The sequence below is a fragment of the Elephantulus edwardii genome, unplaced genomic scaffold (assembly GCF_000299155.1).
Source record: "Elephantulus edwardii isolate Elephantulus edwardi_28Jun2011 unplaced genomic scaffold, EleEdw1.0 scaffold00064, whole genome shotgun sequence".
Classification (NCBI taxonomy): domain Eukaryota; kingdom Metazoa; phylum Chordata; class Mammalia; order Macroscelidea; family Macroscelididae; genus Elephantulus; species Elephantulus edwardii.
The window spans coordinates 12874909-12899267 of NW_006399814.1; the positions used below are offsets into that span (position 1 = coordinate 12874909).

Consider the following 24359-nt stretch of genomic DNA (forward strand, 5'->3'; position numbering starts at 1 on the left):
GTCTGACATACTTTGGACATGTTGTAAGGAGAGACTGGTCCTTGGCGTGGGACATCATGCTTGGGAGGGTAGAGGGACAGCCCAGGAGGGGAAGACCCTCTATGAGGTGGATTGATTCAGTGACTGGGGTAATCGGGATGGGTGTGTCAGAGGCAGTGCGCTTGGCGCAGGATAGAGCAGGGTTTAGGGCTGCTGTACATAGGGTCGCTATGAGTCGCAAACGACTCGACGGCACATAACAACAACAACAACAACCAAATCTCTAATTCATGTTCCAGCCAATGAGTGAAGGGTAAATTAAACCACACATTTTTGTTGTTATGTGCTGTCAAGTCGCTTGCGACGCATAGGGACCCTATGTGCAACAGCTCTGAACCCTGCTCTATCTGGTTGCCTAGTGGCAAGAAGCTGTGCTACAATCCTGAAGGCATAAGAGAAAGCTGGGCAATCTTTTCCTGTGCAATTAAACTGCTTCTGAAAACCCCCAGGAAGGTCAGGTATGAGTCAGTTCCAACTCTATGGTAAATAAAAACATGTTGCTGTTATATGCCGTTGAGTTGCTTGTCACTCATAGCGACCCTATGTACAACAGCTCTAAACTCTGCTCTATCTTGTACCAATCTCATTGTCTTTGATACACATACCCCCATTACCTTGTCACTGAATCAATCTGTGTCATCAAGGGTCTTCCTCTCCTGCACTGTCCCTTCACTCTCTCAAGCATGATGTCCTTCTCCAAGGACTGGTCCCTCCTTTCAACATGTCCAAAGTATGTCAGATGGAGCTGCAAAATCCTTGCCTCCAAGAAGCAGCCTGGTTTCACCCTCTCCAGGCTGAACTCTTCTCCAGCATCACAACTTAAAGGCAACACTCTTTTTCTATCATCTATGGCCTGGATCAGGTGCACCTTAGTCTCTAGATTGACATCATTGCTGTTCAATACTCTGGAGAGGTCTCTGACAGTGGATTTTTTCCAATTCAATTCATGTTTTGATTTCATGGCTGCTGGCACCGAGAATGTTCTTTGGAGCCAAACAAACGGAAGCTGTTAACAGTCTCAGTCTCTTCACTTCCTATCAAGATGCTTCCAGTGGTGAGAGTCTTGATGTTTTCTTGATGTTGAATTCCAATCCATATTGAAGGCTGCAACCCTTGACCTTCTATAGCAAATGTCTTAGGTCCACCTCAGTTTGACATTTGACCTTCTGCAGCAAGTGCTTCAGGTCTTCCTCAGTTTCGGCAGGCAAGACTGTGTCGCCTGCGTAACGTAGGTTGTTAATGAGTCTTCCGCCAATCCTGATGCCATACTCCTCCTCCTAGAGCCCAGCCTCCTGGATGGTCTGTGCCTCTGTGCCACATGTAGTTTGAAAAGGGCATGGAGATAGGATGCATCCCTGGTGTGTACACACACACACACACACACACACACACACACACACACACACACTAGCCATCTAAGAGCAGATATTTTCAAAAGTTCCTTCCTTGCTGCTAGTTCTGCCCAAACAGGCCACTAAGTAGTCCTGTGTCTGCACTAACAGTCCTATCTCCATTCTTTTATCTGAAGACCTAGGGCTACAGATGATTATAATGTCTCAACAACAGCTGAAAAGATCGGAATCAATTCTTAAAACACTTATTGACGTGCCTGCTGTTTGCTGAGCACAAGTTGAGGTACTGGAAGTGACTCTACCGGTCCTGAGTAAGATAAATGGTGCTGCAGAGTTGATAGGAGGATGTTTGCTGGGGGTTGAGAGAACAAGCTTCTTTGCTCACATCACCTGAGTAAGTATGGAATGTGAGTTCTAGGAACATATGCTGTGTTATATTCTGAGAGGGGCTGCCATGTAAGAATTAGAGCCATTTCTAAAAGCTGTGGAATTTCCTCCACAATCTACTTAGTGACATGTCTCAAAGGAGCTCTGGGACATGTGGCCAATGTATGAGAGATCTTCACAGAAGTTCTGTTGGAATGTAGCTAGTCTTTTGGCAAGTTAGGTAGGTGATGTTATCTCGCCCTGCGAACTCCACATATGAAAACTGAGCAATAGTTTCTTCCTGCTCTGGATCAACCCACACATCATCCCTGTCATCTCCTTTCTTTTGCCTGCAGGCAGGGGATGAGCAGTGGCAGAATATTGGGACCCCATGGCTGTGATGTGTCATGTCTATCTTGGTCCTCGGAGCTGTTAGTCCACCCAACCATCTTCTTTTGATGCTTCCTGGATCATTCAATATTCTGCTTATGACATCTTTAAGGATTGCAATTAGCTACTTGAATTTGTTCTTCAGTTCCTTCAGCTTAAGAAATGCCAAGTGAGTTTGTCCCTCTTGATTTTCTAACTTCAGCCCTTTGCACATTCCTTTATAATAATTTGCTTTGTCTTTCTGAGACGCCCTTTGAAAGCTTCTATTCAACCCTTTAACTTCTTGGTTTCTTCCCTTTGTTTTGGCATCTTGGCATACTAGTGCAACATTCAGAGTTTCTTAGACATCCATCTGGGTCTTTTCTTCTTGTATATTGTAAGGGAAAAGTTAACTCTTCAAATATGAAAGTTAATGGCTAGAAAAGTCAGGAAGTGGTCTGTAGTGTTATGGGTTTATTGTTCCAAATGGCTTTCCTAGCCATTGGCTTTAACTTTGCCATGTGGTGAATTGGGGCAGGTGAATGAATAATGAGTGTTAGCCTATCCACAAGGGGAGTGACTAACCTGGCCATTAAATTGGGCATGTTTAGCAGCAGAATTTGGGAATCTTACCACATGTAAAGAAATATCAGAGAATACAGTGTGTTCTTCAGAGCCAGAGATTCTTGAGTCAGTCATACTCACAGGAGAGCAGCAGCAACCACAACAGAGAAACAGAGAACTGACATGAGACAGAGCTGACCTTAGGACTGCTACCCCACAGAACCAGAGCTAGGAGCCTCGGCCCAAGTTCGTTGAACTAGGAGAGGAGAGAGAGCTCCATGATTAGCAGGACTAAGAACTTTGTAACACCGGGCCTAAAAGCATGAGGCTGAAAGCTGAAGTGCCTTTGAACATACTTTGGAAGCTGTCCTGACAGAGAAATTGTATACAGTTGCCAATTGTAATTGTATCCTATTAGTTTTCCTAAAAACTTCTGTTATTGTGAATATAATTCTGGGAGCTTTGTGAGCTATTGCAACAGATTTTGAATGCAGTAGAATAGTATGATAAATGTTGGAATTAACAGAAAGAGGTTCAAGAGTGTGGGGGACATATCTGGCCTTGTGGGAACTGGTTTTGTGCTGTGGATGATGATATGATGGAAGCAGTTCCCCTGGTGGATATGGCAGAGGTAGGACATGGCTGTCCCACTTGGCCTTTACACACAGTCACTGTCTTGATCAATCACACTGAGGGTCTTCCTCTCTTTTGGTGACCTTCTATCTTTCCCAGCATGATGAGTCTCTCCAAGAACTGGTTCCTCCTGAAAATATGCACAAAGTTAGTGAGACAAAGTTTCACCATCCTTGCATCCAAGGAACATTCTGTTTGTTCTTCCTTCAAGACAGATTATTCTGTCCATGGCTACAACAACAATGGATTTAGAGTACCAGTGCTCATGAAGACAATTTTTTCATTCTGCGTATATGGGGTTACCATGAGTCAAAACTGATTTGATTTGCAACTAATAAAAACAACAGCGTTCTGCCTATCACAGTTTGTTGTTATATGTTTTAGGAATTTGATTTGATTTGCTTGGCTACCGCTTCCCCCCACCCCCAATGTTGTAGCTGCTGCAATAGTGAATATTGGTTGTATTCAGTTAACATAGTAACATTGTAATCTTTCTCCACATGAATTCTTTTGTAACCATCTTTGGTCAGACTACGAACACACCATGGGGCAGGGACCTGCCTCAATTTGCTCAGGCTGAAATCAGGCTGTGTTCCATCCTGAGCTGCTCCCATGTCTTCCTTCAGTTTTATTCCTTCCCTTAGTTCTGTTGCCACTAAAGTAAAAACTCATTGCTGTAGAGTCGTAATCAAGTCATAGCTGATGCTCTGCTGGGTTCCTGAGGCCATGAATTTCAGGGGTGGAGACTGCCCATCTTTCTCCCACTGACCTGCTGGTGGCTTCAGCTAGACTGTTATACATTATGGCCACCAGGATCCACAGAGAGTGCAACAGTTACTGTAAACAATAGTATTAGGTCAGTTGCATGCACAGGTCCAGAGATCTCTGTTTTGGCTCATGGTTGGTGTCTTTGAGTTGACTATGACTCAGTAATTCTATGAGCAACAGATCAGAACCCTGCCCAATGCCGTGCCATCCTCATCATCATTGGTCCAGTCCCTGTGTCAATCCATCTTGTTGAGGGCTTTCCTCCCTTTTGCTGACCCTCCATTTTTCCAAAAATGATGTCTTTTTTTTCAAAGACTTGTCCCTTCTAACGTCACCACTGGGTCAATTGGTCACATCATAATAGATGGAAAAGAGATTGAAACTGTCAATGGTTTCATTATAGTTGGATCCCAGTCAACATTCTTAGTATTAGTTGTCAAGAAATTAAAAGATACAGGCTGCATTAAAGACTGAGATACCTCTAATCCAAGCCAAGGTTTTTTCAATCACTTGCTATGCATCTGAAAATTAGACAATGACTAAGGATGGCAGAAAAATAAAAACAGAATTGAGGCATTTGAGTTGTGTTGAAGTGTGTGGAAATATCCCTTGTACTTCTAAAAGAACAAACATGTATGCCTCAAAGAATGTGCAACCAGGCTGCTCCTTGGAGACAAGGGTGGTGAGAGAGCTCTAGGCTTTTAAATCCAAATCTGCAAGAGAGCGCCTGACTGGCTGGGCTTCGGTCAGGTACCTACTACAAGCTCCATTAGTTGAGGGTGTCAGGTATAAGGGATGGTGGTGTAAAAATTAGGGAGCTCTAGTGGCCGAGTGGTAAGAAATTGCGCGGGTTCAAGGCCACCAACCTCTCTGCGGGAGAAGGATGGGCAGTCTCCTCCCGTTTGATTAGCTACTTCTGAAAACCCGCTGGAGGGTCAGCTATAGGTCGTTTCTGACTCTATCGTACACAACAGTGTACAATTCCCGTCACCCAGCTCTTCTGCAGAGGCGTGGTGGGAAGGAGTCAGTGAGTCATAATTCTTAGTGAAGTTGAGATTTCAAGAAGGCTTCTAGCCAGGGCAGGCCAGGTCACCGGCCCCGCCCTGCCCTGCCTCTCCCTGTCTTTTCCACCCCAACTCTGCCGCAGGCTCGGCACTGGTGGGTGGGTGACTCAGCGACTTTTTCCTCTCTCCCCTATTCTTTCTGGCCTTTACGTGAGCCATGAACGTATTCCTTACGATACTCACAGCAAGTTTTCTTCCTCAAAACCCTACCACTTCTAACCTGTTATTTATTGTTATTACTTGCCTGTTGCCACTTTTCCGTTTAATCTAACCTAAGCTGTCTACTCCCGTGAGTGTCCGATTCCGGTGCCCTTTAGCCCGATGCCTTAAGTTTTCTAGGGCGTCTGGTGGGCGCAGCTAGGGCATGCAGATACATTTATCTTCTGGCGTGAATTCATGAGGTCCCGACGCCAGCTTTGGGTGGCAGGGCAGGCTGAGCGACCACCACAGGTTTACAGCCTAGTGAGCAACGCGAGCGAGCGTTAACTCCAACACACGCATGAACCAGGCGAAGCCGTACAAGCCAGACTGGGGCTGCGCCGGGTTCCCCGAGCTTCGCGTCACTGTAGGGAGAAGTGATTGCGCTCTTTACCCCAAGGCCACGCCTTTTTGAGGGTTGGAATTTACCAGCTTCTTTGCAGGAGGAGGGAAAGCCTAGGAAACCCGCTGGAGGGTCACCGATGAGTGATGAGTCGGTTCTGAGGACAGAGGTGAACTTTGCGTCAAGGCATGTGATGATACCTAATAGGGGCCATTCTTTGAAAATGCAATTTTCCTCCTCTACTTCTCAGGGAAAATGACTGCTAGTAATTTGCTACTGGGGAATATTACTAGCCCGCAGCGCAAATTCGACGCGCAGGGGAGTGTTCTCCATGATTCACCCCGGGGTGATTCACAACCTCAGCGCTAGGTTACGCGAGCGGGTTGCCCGGTGCTGGCGCTACCCAGGCGCGGAGACACTGCATCAGGAGTGCAGCCTGGAGGAGCAACAGTCATTGCTGCTACTCTGTATCAACCCGGCCAGGGCCCCGCCTAGATCTGTTTCCAGTGGCCCGGAGCCCTCGGACTTAAATGGGGCACCTTGGGGAGCCACCTCGCCCACCTATGTTAGGCCCTGTTCTGGCACCATCGCCACACTAACTCCCAGGGGTGGCTGAGCTGCGAGCTCCACAGGCACAGTGCAGCTAAACCGAAGACCCCACTTCCAGCAGAGGTGCCGGCGCCGGCGGCTGCCCCGCGTGTCCCCACGCACGCACGCATCAGGCGCACGCGGCCCCACCCTCGCCGTCGCCCCGTGCTCGGGCGCACGCAGCCACTCCGCAACACACGCACACGCGCGCGGGCACACGCGGCCGCCTAGGGCCCAGAGGCGCCCAGGAGGGTGAGCGCGCCCCCCAAGGACGGGAAAGGGAGCGGAGCCGGGCGCGGGGCGGTGTCCGGGGCGGGAGCTAGGCGGAGCTCGCCGGTCTGGTAGCACAGGGCGGGGGCGGGTCCGCGCCGCCGCTGTCCGCGCCGCCCCGCCCTCGGTCCCGCGCTCGCCGGGTTCCTGTGCGCTGTAGCCCCCGCCGGAGCCACCGCCGAGCCTGCTGCTACCGCCTCTGAGGTAGGCGCAGGGGAACAGGGCCGAGTGTCTGCCTTCGCCGCGGGCCGCGCGCCGGGCCAGGGGACTGGGGAAGGAGGAGGTGGGCAGGGGAGGGTTAGGGACCCGGGAGCCCGGTCCCGGAGAAGGAGCGGCAGCGGCCCGCTCGGGCCTGCCCGGTTAGGAGAGGGCAGAGCAGGCCGCGAAACGGGTGCTGATGGGCCCTGGAGAAGAGCGGGAGCCTGGGGTCCAGGGTCGCTGCGGCTGGATATTGAAAGTCCACCCGGCCATGCGGGCGGAAGGGCATGGGCAGCCGCGTGGATCGGTGGCCAGCCGCGGGTGTAGGTGACCTTCCTCGGCGGCGCCCTCTGGCCCTGGATCCTGCCAGCGCGAGTCGGGCAGGGGCTCGCTGGCCGCCGCCCACGCTCTCCGGGCCAGCGCCGCGGCTCAGTGTGGCCCACGCGGCCCCGCGCGCCTGGTCCTGTCCACGCCCGAGGGAGCCTGCGGCCGGCACCTCCCGCGCGTGCCAGCGCCTTCCCGGGCGGAGCTCGGTAGATACAGGCCTCAGCCTCTGGGCTCCGGTTTAGGCCTTAGAAGAGTGCGTGGAGCGCTAGAAGTCTTTGGAGTCCTTAGAAGGGGTTCCTGGTTCGGTCACTCGTTCATTCACCAGGGTTCCTGTGCTCAAATAGGGAACGAGGTTCTTGACTTTGCAGTTGAGCGGTGTGCAGCCCAAGAGGCTTGTCCAAGGTCACCTATCTGGGAAGACACCAAGATTCATTTCGCTCATCTGTAGAATGGGAGGAATTATACCTCTCCTTCTTGGAGATTTTGGGAAGAATAAAATAATTAACTTGTAAAGCCTTCAAAACATTGCCTGTAAGAAGGGCTCAGTAAAAATCTTGTCACTTCCACTTTAGGTGTTGGGAGAAGGTAAAGGCCGCTCCTGCAGAATACTTTCCCCTACCTGATGTCCAGCCAGCTCAGTACATGGAGCCTCCGTTATTTTGCACGTGATTATTGAGTGTGACTGATAACCATTTGTTACCCAACATTGAGTCAGGATAATTCACAGAAAATCTTGTAAATTTACAGATTGAGTGGGCAGGGTATAGTCTGTGGAGAGACGTGCCTCTTGAGTTTGAATTTGAATCCACCAGCGGTTTGCAGGAAGAAGAGTCCTTTCATCTGGTGAAATTTACAGCCCCTTGAAAACCTGCTGGAGGGTCAGCGATGGGTCGGTTCCACCTTAACAGCAGTGAGCTTTTGAGGCATATAGTAGGTGTTCAGGTGCCAAATATGTATTGGTGGAATGATTGAATAGCGATTGCTGGCCCAAAGCATAGTCGCAGATCCTGGACATCCTTTATTGAGGGACACACTTTTCACACACTTGGAGAAAATTGCCTTGACTGTTGTTGTTAGGTGCCATCGAGCTGAGCATGACTCATCCTGACATCTGAACTCTGTCCTGTCCTGTCCTGGGCCTTCTCTGACACACTTGAGGCAATTGTTGTAGTCACTGTTTCAGTCCACATGGTTGAGGGTCTTCCTCTCTGAGGACCTTGACTAGCAGAGTCATACCTGTTTAAAGATCTGCAGTGGTACGTTGTACAGCCCTGAAGCAATGGAAGCCGGAACTCATAGTGTTTCTCTGAGTCTTACAAGTTTCCCGCCTTTGACAAAAGTGCAGTTTTATTCCTTTCGTTCATCTTAGTGGGAAACACTTGAGTTTTCCTTCTCTAAACAGTGTGTGCCTTACTCAGTCAGGTTCCAGTGTTCATAGCTTTAACTGTATTTCTGATTTTGAAATAACTGCTTTAAATACATTCTCTTCATTCTGTGACTGCGTGAGTCCTGTGGGGAACTTGTCGCACTGGTGTTTCTGGTCTTGAGAGCAAGGTGATATGGGTGAATTGGCACTTTCTTGAAGACCTGGGACTGACCCTCCCTCCTCCAGGTGGTGGGTGGGTGAGTTGACAGCTTCTGCTGGGGTTTCTTGAATGAAGCTTGGGTCTGACTCAACAGGAAGGGGAGCTGCCTTACTTTGTTAGTTTTTTATCTCTGGTTCTAGAATAGGGTTTAGGGTGGAGGCTCATTTGCAGAAAACTGGGGTTAAGAACTCAGGTGGACCATATGGTGAGGTGCTGTCTGTGGACCTCTGGCTGTGCTGGGCAGTAGGCAGAAGGGGACGAGGAGTTCCCAGCTGGGGGTAGGGGAGCATGCACCCCTCATTCAGTGCTGAGGCACTGAAGTCTGCTTTACTGCTGCTGCTTTTTTTTTTAAAGAAAACATCTCTATTTTAGAAATTTTGCTACTAACCAAGTACTTACATTTGTAATCAATTGCCAGGTTATGTATAGATGGTAAAAATCATCACTAAGGTACTTTTTAACTCAGTATGAAAGGTGCAAACATTAAAAGGTCCCAATTGAAACTTTCAGTCCTTCCCAAAAGGCAATCAAGGTTCTTCATCACTCCTTAATCTAAGCCCTTTTGAGATGACATATCCTCAAGTAAAGGACCCAGGTGATGAGCTTCTCAGAAGTCCACTTTACCCCTGAATGTACTTTTCCATGCGATACTGAGTCAGAATCAACTTGATGGGAATTAACAGCGATGCCTTGGAGGGAGCAACTGGGAGGCAGTGCCTGTGTCCTGTGAGCCTGCAGGGGGCCCGGTAGGGTCTCCTAGGGCTCTGTGATCCTTGGACTCTGCAGATTCCTCTGCTGGTAGCTGCCTAGGACAGGTACCCAGTGAGGTACTGGGTCTGACTCAGTCTCCCCTCTCACTGCTTGCTCTCAGGGAGGTGTGTGTGGAGGTGAATGCGGGGTTAAGCCCTTTACCCAGAACAGGGCTGGAAAGCACTCTGGAGAGCAATTTGAGCTGGCAGCACAGCTCTGATCTGAGCCACAGGGTCAAGTTACTTTCCTGTGCCTCAGTTTCCCCACTGTAAAGGTGTGATCATCATCTTCTTAGTAACCATTTAGTGACGGGCTGATCAGATCCTGGGGGCTTAACAAGTACTCTGTGACCTTGAATTCACAGTGCTGCAAGCCTTGGGAGAGAGGTACAACTGTTTTAATTTCCTAAGTCAGGGGTTTTGAGTAGAGAGAGGTGTGATAATCACCCTCAGGTCACAGAGCTCAGCAAAGATGAGTTGAGATTCAAAGGCTGATCTGGTTGGTTCCAAGGCTGGGACGGACTCTTTTATCTTTCAGGGGATGTTTGGAAGTCCTTTAGTAATGAGAAATCACTGTTCAGATGTTTCTTCAACCGTTTGCAGTGAGCATGTGTGTGACGGGGCATATGCCCGCTACCAGTGGTTGGTGGAATCACTTCTGTTTGTTGCAAGGACAGTAGTGCTGTGTATCCATGGGGCAGAGGGTCAGTTTTCTCTGGAATGAGAGGAGAGGCATTCTTCCAGAACCTGCCAGGACAGGATTCAACTAAACAATAACTTATTATGGTCAGGAGGAACCCTGGATCTTGTGGTTCAGGGTGACCTTTGGGCGCCTGTACAGCAACCATCATTATACTAAAAAAGATAGACATGAAAACCTATAAGAAAATATTAGTTATGTTTCTTACACACTTAGAATCCAGCCACTGTGCTGAGTGCTTTATAGAAGCCCTCTAACTCAGTTCTCACAATGACACCACTCCAGTCACCCCTTTACCGAACTAAAGCCGAAGGAAAACGTGGCACAGACAGATTGTGACTTGCTCAAGGACACACAGCTAGTTAGTGGAGTAGATGTGCTCTCAGGTCTGCTTGGCTCCTCAGTCTCTCTGTCCAAGCAGGTACTTTAATGCCACTTTGTTCAATCCTAGAAGCCCTTATGGCGTAGTGTGTGATGTGTTGGGCTACTAACTAAAAGGTTGGTGGTTCAAATCTACCAGTCACTCCCTGACACACAGATTGTTTATATACGAAGACAGTGTCCTTCCATAAAGACTTAGAGCCTCCGGAATCTGATGGAGGGTCACCATGAGTTGGAGTTAACTTGATGGCAATGGATTTGATTTTTTGGGAACTGGTTAAGCCAGACCACTGTAGGGAACTTGAGGTACCTGAGGTCAGGTAAGACAAGTGTGCCTGGGATACTCATGAGCAGGGGTTGCTACCTGCAAGCCCTGGCCCTCCTCTCTTGATTGGTGGTGCGGGTCAAACTGCCCCCTAGTCAGCTACATTCTCTTGATGATTCTCTTGGTCGGTGGTGCTGGCTGGGTTCCAGCTCCCAAGGAGTTTTAAAATAGAAGCAGCGCCTGGAAAGCAGGCTGCCCCGTGTGAGCCTGGCATGGGAGGGAGGGGAGGGAGGTGTGGTGGACAGCTGTGCTGGGAACCCAGACCTGCTACTGGAGCACATGGCCTTTACTAGTATCCCGGAGCCTGGAGAGGGACTGGCTTTTGGGTGATTGAGGAAGTGCTGAGTGTGATGTGGCGAGGCCCCAGACAGCTGCTGTGTGTGTGTGTGTGTGTGTGTGTGTGCGCGCGCGCGCGCTGGGGGAGCGGGTATAGGGTGTAGTGGCTTTTAAAGTTGGCCTTGCCTCCTGTTGTGACAATCCTCCACACCTTCTCTGTCCCCCTCCCTCCAGTCCTGGGTTTGGAATCAGGAGGAGGTCCTTTTCCCTCTGTTCTCTAGCCAGTTCTGTTACAGATTGGCCCAGTTGTGCCCTGGAAGACCACCTGTATGGTGTTGCAGAAATGTCAAAGCTAAGGTGTTTGTCACATTTCTTCTTTCATGAGGGGAATCTGGGGTGATTGTTGCGTTGGCTTGGGTCCTTCCAGAAACCATACACATTCACATGGGGTACTCAAATAGATTTTAATGGGGGACCTTTTGCCAAGTTGTGGGCAGCGTGTAAGGTACACAGGACGGGGTGAGGGTGGGTCACATGGATTAGGATGTTAAAACCTAGATTAGGCCTACAAGGGGAAGGGGTGGTTAGGGGAACTGGGAGAGGGCAGGAGGTGGGAGGGGACCTCCTTGGGAAGAGGAAGGTTGTTGCTGCTCACCTGGGACCAGCAGGGGGGAGTTGAGTGTCCTGGTCTCACTTTCCCTTACACTCATCTTCTTCCAGGGCCTCCTAATGGGCAAACCCAGCTGAACCCACTGACGGCTGTCATTAATGATCACCCCTTGGGGCACAGAGCAGGGTGGAAGTGTATGTAGAGGGGCTTTGTCTGCCCCTCTGACTGCTGCCTGGCCAAGCCTTGGGGCTGCTGTGCGTCCTGTGGCAGCCTGTGCCGTGCCTGTGGCGCTCTGCATGCCCTGCATTCTTCTGAGGCGCTTCTCTAGAAGAATGGGCATGAGTCAAGGTGGGGATTGTGGTGCAGAGTCCCTGGCACCTGGTGGCTGTCCTGGCCCTCAGGCAGTGAGCAGCTGGGTGGGTAGGAAGGGAGAGTGCCACCTCCTCTGTAGCTTTTTGAACAGGCACCTGGGGTGATTCTCAGGCACAGAAATGCAGGGCAGGTGCCTCTGTCTTCTTGCCTTTGGGCCAGGACGAGGACTGGAGTGGGGTGTACCCTCCACAGACCCTGCCTGGTGTCTCTGTAGTCTCAGTTAGTTTGAAACTGATTTTCAAACCAGTGTAGGCATCCTCTAGATAGTTTTTCCTTCTAACGTATCTATTGCAACAGGGCACCCTGGTGGCTTATTGGTAAGTTTTTGTACTGTCAGCCAAAAGCAGGAGGAAGATGCACAACCTCCTTGCAAATGAGCAGTAATTTACAGTCTCTGTAAATAATCTGGAGGGCCACCTATTGAATGAGTTGTGACTCAAAGACACATAACATAATATTGCAACAGCTGGTTAGAATCTGACTTATTCCATGACCTCAGGAGCAACGGGAGATGCTTTCTGACACAGTGGTGAGTTTTCCCCGACCTTAACTTTTAAAATCTAGTTCCCAACATAACATACACAAAGCATTGTTGATGCTGTGTGCTGGCGTGTTGGGATTCACTCATAGCTGACCCTCTGGCAGGTTTTCAGAGGCTGTAAACCACTCCAGGGGAGATTGCCTATCTTTCTCCCTTGGAGCAGATGGTGGACTCAAGTGGCTTGCTTTAGGTGGCAGCCCAACTCCTTACCACTCCGCCATCCCCTTTCTTCTTTCTTCCTCCATTCTCTGTCTTATCAGGTGGGTGGGCAGTGGCCATGCAATGCTAGAATTTGTCATTTTCTTCCCTGTGAGAGACTTGGGTGCAGTGTACCCTCTTGTTGCCACCACACATCTGTTGGTAGAGACTTGTGCATTGCTGTGGTGCTGAACAGGGGGTCAGCAGAACTTCCAGAAAAGACGATCTACTGCTGAACATCAGTCGTTGGAAACAACCCTGTGGGTCACTACAGCCTGATGGCGTCGGGGGCCGGGGGAGGGGGGTGTCTTCCATGGTACGGTCAGCAGGTGTCAGGGACTACAGGAAGGCGGCCAACAGCGATGACTCCTTAGTTTGCTAGTACGATAATGCTGTTCCTTTCCCTGCATTTTGGTTGCTTCTGGGTGTAGTGACAAGACAGTGCCACAGTGAGCCTTCTAATGAGGGAGGTTTTCTTTTGCTTTTCAAGGAGAGGAGCAAACGGGGGGGGGGGGGTTGTGCGGGGAGAAGGGTGCAACAATGAATGAATGGAATTCCAAAATCTCTGTAGATGTTCATTGAAATGAAAAATAAACAACTTAAATAAAAAAAAAAAGAAACGCGTTTTTGCGTACATGTGCACTGCTGTGGGGGTGGAATTTCGTCCCTGCCCAGCCGCTGCCCTCCACAAGGCTGTTCCGGTCAAACTCCAGGCGTTGTGCATGACTGCTTCCTACACTCCTGCCAAACCTAGATGGTGTTTTTTTGCTGCGCTTCCGCTCTTGAGCAAAGATCTGTCAATTGCTCAAGTGATTCCCTGAGTCCTGAAGAAAATCCATGTTTGGCTTTGAGACCAGAGGTGACTAGTGTTCACTGCTGAACGCATTCAGTCTCCCCAGTTGGAGTTTAGCTCTTAGGCTGAGATAGGGCAGGTGAGGGGGCCTAGTCATGGGTCTTCCCAGCTCCACCCCTCTTTCCTGGCCACATTGTGATTCACTTAGTCCCTGTTGTCAAACTTTGTTTTTGCTATAATGAATAACAACAACAACAAACCAAAACCTTGTGGTTGTCCCATACCCCGTAAACATGCATTTATATTGGGCGCCTACCATGTGCCATAACCCAGCTTCTTTATTCTTGTAGCTTTCTCCCTATTGTGGATAAATTTATGCATGACAGGTTCTGGGGTGCTTTGAGTTCAAGGGCGTGATTTGGGGGTAGGAGTGTGTGTAGGAGGAGCCCTCCTGGTGCAGTGGTTAAGTTCCCAGCTGCTAGCTAAAAGGTCGGCAGTAGAAACCCACCGGCCAGGCAGGGAGAATGGTGTAGCAGGCTGTGTCTGCGAGGATTGAGGCCTGGGAAAACCCACCAGGCAAGTCTGCCCTGTGCTGTAGGCCTGCTGTGAGTCTGAGTTGGTTCTCTTTCTTTATTTTGTTAAATTGTGGCGTGTGTGTGGGGTGCTGTGAGCAGAGCAACTGCCACTGCGATGATGCAGCTGATGAGTCAAGGAGGATGTGTCCCCCGCCCCCCAAGACGGAGGTTATGTAAGCGTTCCGCAGACCATGCTGGGCGATATACTATCCCTCCCCTCAGAGCTTCCAGTATGGGCTGATTTTCATTCCTCAGCTGAAGAGGAGCTTGCATAATTTGCCCAAGGTCAGCCAGGGAAGGGGCGAGTAGGTTGGCTGGCAGGCAGTGGAGGGGAACAGGGCACTCTCGTCCACTGGTGTGACTTAGTCATTCGTGGCTCTGCGTGGGTCTGCTCAGCCCCACTTTGCTCACCTTACTGAGCAAAAGAACTCACCTGTGGGAACCAGGTTCCCAGGCAGAGGCTGGACTGCTCAGCCTGAGCAGGAAGACTTCTGACGTCTGACCCCTGCGCTGTTTGTTCTCTTCTTCTCAGTTCTGTCTGTCCAGACCAGCACCCCTGCCTATATCAAACTGAGCGTGTTTCATGCTCAACTTCTGGAAGCCAGTTTTGAAAGCACGTGGAGTGGATGGTGTGGAGACAGCTGTGTGCTGATAAGTGCACACAGCGTGAGCAGGCCGGGGCAGATCTGGGGGGAGGAGGGCTCAGGGCACCCCAGCTCCACTTGTAAATCAGCGCCTGCCTGGTGAGAAAGCAGGAGGTCTAGTTCTCGTCATTTAACCCTGGTTTTAGAAAAATGCAAATGGAAGCCCAAATGTTGGGAGGAAAATTCGCCAAAGGATCCCAGTGATGTGAAGATGGGGGGGATAAACTTAGTGACATAATTTCTACACTAAGCTTGCTTTGAGATGGGTGCTGAGGACTCGCAATACCAGTATTTTTGGTTTTGTTTTTTTTTTTTGTTAATTGTGAGGAAACTGAACCTCCCAGGTCAAGCCACCCACTCTGTCCTTGGCCATTCATTAATCCTGCCTGGTAAATACAGGAGATGGGAGCTGGAGCGTCTGTGAAATGGATGAAGAAGAAGGGATCACTCTAGGATGCACTGGAAGTGGAAGAGGAGTCTACTGCCATGTGTATTAACACTCAGGGCCTTTAGTGGAGGGTGAGTTGTTGTATGCTTTAGGTGGAGTGGATTTGATTCCAGTGGTTCCAGTGCATCACCTCTGCCAGGTACTGTGCTGGGGGGGGGGGCACTGACCTGAGTGGAGGAGTGCTTACCTGAGCTCCAGAGCCAGGGAGATTACCCATGTAAGGTAGGTAATGCACAAATGAGAAAGCTAGCATTCAGATTGGCCAATATGAAAAATGCTGACCCTTAAGGAGATGTTTTCATAAGCTGATGTGTGAGGTGTGGTGTGATCACTTTGCTCATGGTAAGCTCACCCTTCAGGGAAAGCAGCCTTGGCCCCAGGGAGAACCTGACCACATCCAGGGTCCTGCCTGCTTTCTACCATCCCTGCTCCTGTTTCTGGGATGGTAATCTCCTTAGTGGCCTCATAGTTTAGGCAGACATTTGCTGTGAGTGGAGTGTTTTTTGACAGGTGGTTTGCTTGTTGGGTTTTGGGGATTAGTGATGGGAGAGGGCATTTGGCAGGGGTGAGGGGGTGGGATATGAAATGATGAGTGTCTGCCTTTCCCCTGAGGGAGAGACCAGTCTATATGTAAAGGATGCTGGGTCTGAGAGGCTGATCCTGACGTGTATTCTGTGGAGACGGCAACAGGGAAGACCCTGTTCCCTGGACTGTGAGGAGGTCTTAGCAGACCCAGAGATAATGTCCCTGGACGTCCCTCTCCAGTGCTGAATTTGTGTCTTACTGGGGGATGGGCAGCCTTGAAGAGAGGTACTCTGTACATTGAGGCCTTGATAATGCTGGCAGGGATGGAGAATGTTTAGAGCTCTTTGATGTGTTCTCCTGTGAGTCTCTTTAGGATCTATGATACCGCAGCCTCTTTTACTTCAATCAAGGAGTGTTGATGTCTTCTGCTTGGAGGAGACCAGGCCCATCCCTAGCTGTGGTATCTGTCATTTAGCTGGGGTCATTTCTCAGGGACCTAAAAAAACCCGTTCACTCATTGCCATTGAGTTGGAACCAGAAAGTGTTCAGAGGCTGTTAATCACCTGTTAACCACAGGAGAGGAGATTACCCCTCTTTCTCCTGTGGAGCAGTGGATGGATTTGAACTGCTTGCTTTTAGATTTACAGCCCAATTCCTTACCCACTAGGCTACCAGAGCTCCACAGGACTCTGGTCTGCCCTTGGATTAGATTTGTGGGGCTTGTTCGGAGCAAAAGGAGAAATAAATGAGAGAGGGAAGTCCTTAGATCTGAAAGAGCCGAGGGGATTTTGTGACGTGGCTCTTCCCTGTGCCCTGACCCCAGTGTGGGCACTGAATTTTGGTTGAGTAGGCAACAGGACGAGCTGCCTGTGGTGCCAGCTTGATCATCTGTAAGAAATAACAACAGCAGCAAAAATAGGACAGAATATGCAGCTCACTGGGCTCTTCCCAGCTCAGACACTGGAGCAAATTGGGACAGAATTAGCAAAACAACTGAAAAAAGCGACACAGGATCTGTACCATGACTTAATGATTTTAGAGTTGTGCAAATTTATGATTGTTTCTTGTATAACTTACAAGTCCTGTAGACCCCCTGTGATCTCTTTGAAGCTAAGACCTTGTTCAGGAACGTAGTTTGCAATGATATCATTCCCCTGGGAAAGTTTGGACCACTTGGCAGCTGATCACTTTTTATTGAGGGGCTCACGCTGTGCAAGGACACACCGTGAGTGTGTGTGTGTGTGTACACATATATGTGCAACTTCAGATGGGGTGAGGTTTAGTTGGGCAATTTAGATATATGGTATTTTTTTAATTAATTGACTCACCCTCTGGTTAATTGAATTTCTGGCTAATTGAGGCTAATGCTACCCTGGAGATGGAGCAGGCGTTGGAGGTGGCAGTGTCTCTGACCCCCTGTCTAGACAGAGCACATACCATGTGCTATCCGAGATTGGAGTTTTAACCCTGTATTCATAGCACGTCAAAGCAGAACTGCCCAAGTCTGAGCGCAAGGGCTGCATGTGCTGATGTTTCCTGAAACATCCCAGTGTTTAATAAGTGCCTATGGGCATGTGCAACCATCCCGAGCAGTTCTTTGATTGTTGGCTTTTCAAGCGAGGCCGTGCTTTATTGAATTTAAATTTAATTTAATTTAAATTTAGTAAATACTTGCTTGAAATGAATTGACACTTTTGGATGTGTGGGCACATGTCAGCTGGTGCAGTAAAGCACACCACTTCTAACTATGAAGTTGATGGTTCGAACCTACCTTCTGCTCTACAGGAGAAGAGGTATTGGTGTGTGTTCATAAAGATTCACAGCCTTGAGAACCCTGTGGGGCATTTCCACCCTGTAGGGTCACTCAGTGGAACGGCATTGGGTTTGGGTTTGGGTTTGGGTTTGGTGACTGCAGTTTCCTAACCAGTTAGGTTTTACTCTGTTTTTTATGAGGCATCTGATATCCTAAAAGGGGGTTTTCTTCCAGTTCACATGTTGTGTGAAACGTTGAGCGCTTTCTGGCACAGTGACTCTCCATGGGTTTCAGAGGCCATGGATCATGTGAGGAGATGACCCGTGTTTCTCCCGCAGAGCGGCTGGGGGTACAAACCAGAGGTCCCCACCTGTAGGTTGGCGGTGGATCCTCCACCATCACACCTCCTGGGCATGCAGTCGGGATGTCTTAAAATATTTGAATGAATGTAATCTGAACCACAGGGAAAATTACGATACCTCGAGAAGCTTGGAATTCTGTGCAGTGCATACCATGAAAAGCTCGGAATTCTGTGCAGTACATTATCTTACCAGACATTTTGGAAGAAGATATGTTTTATTGGCAAGAATCCCACAGTAAAGTAGCTGACTCGTGGGAATGTGTCTTTGACAGTTAATTCATTCAGCAAATATTTACCGACAACTCCTGTGTTCTGGGCCCTCTTCTCAGTCCTGAGAATGCCAAGAGGAGGGCAGAAGCCAGGCTGAACTGTTGTCGTCACAGAGTTAACAGGCTTTGACCACAAGGAGAAGCATGGAACAGCCCAGGCTTCTCTGTCCACACTGGGAAGAAGGTGCCTAGCTCTCTTAGTGGCTGGTGGTATTTTTAAATGGCTGTTAAATAGTTTTTATTGGTGGAAATCAGATTGTCCAATTAAACACATATTTGTTCTGCTGTTCTCTTTTATGCAGAAGATGGCTGTGCCTCCCACGTACGTTGACCTTGGCAAGTCTGCTCGGGATGTCTTCACCAAGGGCTACGGTGAGTGTTGCTGATGCTGGCATTCCCCGTGCATGCTGGGCCTGCAGGCTTGGTGGGGTTTTATGTTTGACAGACAGTTGAGGAGACCTGGCTCAGACAGTTCTCAGGACTTTGCATCCGGGAGTGAAGATGACCAGTAAGGCTCTTGGTTGTGCACCGAGCCAGAGTGAGCCTGTGAGCTGCTGCAGACAGGCGAACATTCTGGTTTTCTTCTTGCCTGTGGAGTGCGTCTGGATGCTGCTGCAGTGAGGCACATCTTCTAAATTTAGCCCATCCTCAGGCACACGCTCGGAGGCCCTGGGACTGTGTCTGCCAGCTGTCAGGCACCTTCTCTGACCCCACGGGGAGTGCAGGCAGCCAGTGCTTGTTCCGGCTGCCGCTGTTCCCTGGCAACTGAGCTCCACACACAGGCAGGCAGTGCAGAGACTGCACCCTCGGCTCATTGGTCAGGCCTGCTTGTGCTTCATTTAGAAAGGCAGCATTTTGAAACAGCCTTCAGGGAGGTAGAGATGCTGTTCTCCCGTTAGTTAAACTGGTTAATACTTGTATTCTTCTTTCTTTAGGATTTGGCCTAATCAAACTTGATTTGAAAACAAAATCTGAGAATGGACTGGTAAGTTGCCCAGCAGGCCTGGGCATGGGCATTTGTTGAGGTGCACACATAGCAAGGACTTCTTGTGGTGATTTTGTGGTTGTCACAGCCACTGAGTCCTCTGTGGGTGGGTGGTTTGTGGGACCATGCAACTAGACCCCTATTTCCAGCAGCTGGTTAACTCAGACAGTGGAGGCAAGCCTCAGTTTCAGTTTTCCTGTGTTTCTCATTTAAATAAAGGATCTACATCAGTGCCAAGTAATTAAATTTAACTACTTTTTTCCCCTCGTGAAAATATACCTAATACAGCACATTGCAGATTCAACAAATCAGCAGCAGTGGTCATGTTCTTCAAGTTGTGCAACTGTTCTTGTTGCCCTTTTTCAAATGATTTCATTATTAATAAGCGTGAAGTCTGAATGGCCCCTTTTAGATTGTGCATGCAGTAATTGTTGGAAGGAAGAAGTTCTGAGGTTGAATACTGCACCGTCAGCTTTTGTTCACTGTCTGAGGCCACAGGCAGGATGGGGCTGCAAGTGCCCTCTTGTTCAGACGGGGTCATGAAGAGGGAAGGAAGCTGTTTGCAGATAGAGATTTCTCCATACGGTTCCTTTAAATAGCAAGTCCTTTGACCTCCCCTCCCCACCCCATCTGTACTGTTAAGTCCCTAAGTGAAGTATAGAATTAGCTTTTGCCCCTGCGCCCCTTGCATAAAGGCAAGCACAGTCTGTGAGGGAGAGGGGCAAAGTGAAGTACGGCTGAGGAGGCTGAGAGCTTTCTCTTTCCTTTAAAGGAATTCACAAGCTCGGGCTCTGCAAACACGGAGACCAGCAAAGTGACAGGCAGCCTGGAAACAAAGTATAGGTGGAACGAGTACGGGCTGACGTTCACGGAGAAGTGGAACACGGACAACACACTGGGCACCGAGATCACCGTGGAGGACCAGGTGAGGGCCGCCTGTGAGAACACACGTGTACTAGTTCACACCCACTGATCTGCCTGTCACTAAAGCCACTGGCAACTTTCTTTTCTGTTCAGCTTGCGCATGGACTGAAGCTGACCTTTGACTCCTCCTTCTCACCTAATACTGGGTAAGCATTTCATGTTTTCTTTGCCAGGAGGGTATGTGATGTTGCGTGCAGTGGACGCCTCTTATGATGCAGGTTTGGGCGATGGGATTGGCGGTCATCAAAGAGGTGGCCTCCAGTGCCTGCAGATTCATGGTTTTATTTGATCCTGGGACCCATGCACATCTGCCCACTAAGGCTGTGCTGTAGTCAACACTCCTTGATAATTCATGAATGGTAGTTTTCTTGCTCTAGTACACCTTTCCTGATGTTAAACCATGGAGTGGTCCTTTGCTCTGTTTGAGCAATAGCTTATTGGGCTGGATATAGATTTCACCTGCATTATCCAGTTAACAGCTTGGTTGCTGTAAGTGAGGAGGACTTGAAATGGCTTGCTGCAGAAGGTCAAATGCTACAGCTTTCAATATGGATTACATCTCAACATCAGAGGACAAAAATCCTTACCCTGAGGACAGGAGGCAACATCATGATAGAAAGATTGAAGTAGCCAATGATTTCCTTTTTTTTTGGATCAACAATCAACACCCTGCTACCAGCACTCAGATCAAGAGACATTTCTGTTGCATAGGAGAAATCTGCTGTCCAGGTATCTCACCAAAACACTGAAGATCAGTGATGTCAGCCTGAAGGCTCAAGTGCGCCTGTTCAGGCCATAGTCTTTTCTGCACATCTGAGAGCTTGTAGCTACATATCTAAAAGCTGGACCATGAAAAAGGATGATAGAAGAATTGATGCCTTTGAGCTGTGGTGTTAGAGGACAGTACTGAACATCCCGTGGACGGCCAAAAGAACATGTCTTGGCAAAAGTGCAGCCAGAGTGCTCCTTGGAGGCAAAGATGACGAAGCTTCATCTCACATACTTTTGGCTTGTTGCTAGGGTGTTCCTTGGAAAGGAATATCATGTTTGGAAAGGTAGAGGGTCAGCAAAAGAGAAGACTCCGCAGTGAGATGGATTGGCACAGTGGCTGCAGCATTGTGCTCACGTGTGTCAGCGATGATGAGGATGGCACAGGTAGGATAGGGGTCAGGTCTGTGATTCATAGGTTTGCTACAAGGCATAGTTGTCTAGATCAATGACAACTTACTTGGCAGATGATAGCCAGGATGCTTGACTTTGTGCCCACCTTTGGATCTCAGGGTGCCCAGGCCAAGGTTGCTACTCCAACCCACAACCAAGAGCCCTCTTTTCTAGTGGAAAAGTCAGACCAGTGTTCACCAAGATCTGGTAAAAACATTCTGTGTTGTCGTTTGGTTTTCTCCCAGCATCAGCTGTGGGGGCCGCAGAATTTCTGCCTCGGAAGTACTCCATTTCATTGGGCTGTGGCTGCTGTGGTGTGAGTAGCCGAGGTGATGGGATGGCCGGCTTCAGCTCCTGGAAGCTTTCCAAAAGGAGTAGAAGGAATTGTTCCCTTCTGGAGCACTGTTGGAGCTTCCTGCTACTCAGAGGGGTGGCTCTCCTAAACGTGGATGAGATGGTTTTGTACGTTGATGACAGATCAAGGGCGTGAACTGAGTTTCATTACTTGCTATTCCAGGTTGTGGTTGTTGTTCTTGATTGCCTTTGAGTTGAGCATGACTTACAGCAAACCTATAAACAAAAGGCCTAAAGCCCCTTTACAACTATCGACATTTATTCCTTCCTTGCTTTTTTTTCTTTTCCAAGGAATGTTTATGAGGAAGGGTCTACTGAGTCTAGTGTGAAGTGACCACATGGGTTTGTGCAGGGTTCCACCTTCCAGGAGGGTCTGGCGTTTGCATACCTTGGCTGTAGATGATCTGAAGAGTTTACTCTTTCTCACTTCTTGAGTGTCTCCTGCGAGGAGCATTGCCTTCCTGCTTTCACACACGTGCTCGCGTGCGTGCACACACCCACACAATACACACGCACCCCTCTACCCACCCCCATCCCTTACTCAGCATCCTGCCATAATGGGAGAAGTTATCCGGAGAGACTCTCTCATTGGGGGAGGGGCTGGAGACGTGTGCCTGCTGCCTGGAGAGACAGGTGTTGTTAGAGCTGGCCCCTTACCTTGGCCAAGTTTGCAGGGGACTCTCCAGGAATACACCGTAGAGGGAAAGTTTTATCTTTTTAAATGGTTACTTTGTTAATTTTTTAGGATTAATCTTTTATTTGAAAAGAATGTTATACTTACAAAATGTTGCAAGAGTAGAACATAGAAAAAACAAAAAGTAGTACATAGCATTCCTTTGTATCTTTTCCTCAGCTGCTCCTAATAATTTTACATTTTATGTGACTAATATAATTATAAAAGCTCAGAAATGAATGGTGCTGGATTGACTAACCTGTTGTCTCAGTGACATTTCCGATCTGTGGTCCCATTCAGGCCCCAGCCTTGTATTTAGTTGTAAGGTCTTCTTTGTCTCCCCTAATCTGTGTCATTGTCTGTCATCGCCATGACACTTTAGAAGTATTTTCCAATTTACACTTGTCTGGTGGTTTCTCATGGTATTTGTGACAACAGTGATGTGCTGGTTGTGTCAGTGTGCCTGGTTATTAGACACACTAACTGATTACTTGGTTAGGGTGCTATCTGCTAGATTTCTGGAAAACTGTTGTCTTTCTCTTTATAATTATGTGAGGAGATACTTTCAGATTATGCCACGTTCACTTTGGCACATATATTATCATCTGCCTTTATTATTTATTGCTGTGATAACAGAAGTATCACAAGCAGATAACTTTAATAACCATTTATTCTCTCTCAGTTTAGGAGGCTAGAAGTCTCAATTCAGGTCACTAGCTCTAGAGAAGCCTAGTGGGTAGGGAGTTGTGCTGCCAATCCAAAGGCAGGTGGTTCAAATCCACCAGCTGCTCCATGGGACAAAAATGGTCAATCTCCTCTTACATGCAGATCAGCTAGAGGGTCACCTGTGAGTTGGTTCTAACTCAGCAGCACATAGTAACAAGTCCTGAGAAAGACTTGCCATGATTGTTGTCTCTTTGAGCTTCAGTTCATGGGTAATCTTCATGTGGTGTGGCATTCTCAGGGATCCTGGGTCCAAAGGATGCACTCTATTCCTGTCTCTTTCTTGGTATTATGAAGTTCCATGTTTAATCTCTTTCATATTTCAAAAGGAATTGACTCCACATACAACCTTCAACTCAAGATACAACCTAATCCTAGATTGAATCTTGCATCATTGACACAATTGTCTCTAACCCTACCTTGTTAGTATCGTAGTGATTAAGATTCCCCACACTGGGATAATCCCATCAGATCACAGATGGGAGGAGGGTGATATCATAGTGAGAAAAATAATAGAGTTGGGTGTTACTCTGTAACACCATCATTCTGTCTATACTTATTTGTTGTACTCTAAAATCTATGTGATTTTCCTTCATTTATTTATATAATCAGTTCTTTTGATCATGATAAATAGAACGGATTAAACTCATTGCCTTTGAGTTGGAAACTCCTCGCAGCTGACCCTGGAGAGGGCTTTCTGAGGCTGTCAGTAAATCCCATGAGACGAGACTGCCTGTCTGCTGTCCAGCAGCTCAGGGATTTGAACCGTTAGAGAGTTGAAGCCTTCGAGTGAACCCACCCCTGTCACCAGAGCTCCGTGTGGGTTTATAGACATTGGGGTCTTTTGGTGTGTGTGTGGTTTTTTTTTTTTTCACTGCTAATTCAACTTTATTGAGTATAAACGTAAAGGCAACAATTTTAACAATATTGTCGTTTCAAGTTATGCATATTTTAAGTTAAGAAACTACATTTAGAAAAGATACAGATATAAAACTATTCCAAAGGCTTGGGAAGAAATGGTTATGAAACATCATTGTAAGGTACAGGATTTGTCAAACAGAGTAGTTCCAAATTTATACAGTTCTTGCTTAGGTAATCAGCATTTCATCTTCATTCATCAGAAACCTTAAGTAGAGCAGCTTTCTTCTTATACTTATCTCCAATCTCTTGAATATTTCCTAAGAGATCTTCAGACATGAATTCTTCATACTCTTTCCCAACTTTAGCAATCAGCTCCTCAAGATGTTTCTCTACAGAGCCCATGTGCATAGCAACCATTTCTAAAAGACGTTGTAGATTATTTCCTACCTTTCGCCTTTCTTCACTTGTGTTTTGTACAACTAGCTGGTATTCT

The 24359-nt window shown here is 48.3% G+C and overlaps 1 protein-coding gene and 1 pseudogene across 1 annotated transcript in view; one reads left to right on the forward strand and one right to left on the reverse strand.

Moving 5' to 3' along the window:
- Window positions 1-18490: 18490 nt before the first annotated feature.
- Window positions 18491-24359, forward strand: part of LOC102857942 (voltage-dependent anion-selective channel protein 1-like) — a 31584-nt gene continuing 25715 nt past the window's right edge. Inside the window, exons 1-4 of the mRNA XM_006888069.1 lie at window positions 18491-18557; window positions 19121-19170; window positions 19943-20095; window positions 20188-20240. Of these exons, the coding sequence (XP_006888131.1) occupies window positions 18491-18557; window positions 19121-19170; window positions 19943-20095; window positions 20188-20240 (323 nt within the window). The remainder of the gene's footprint in view (window positions 18558-19120; window positions 19171-19942; window positions 20096-20187; window positions 20241-24359) is intronic.
- Window positions 24116-24359, reverse strand: part of LOC102857536 — a 2742-nt pseudogene continuing 2498 nt past the window's right edge.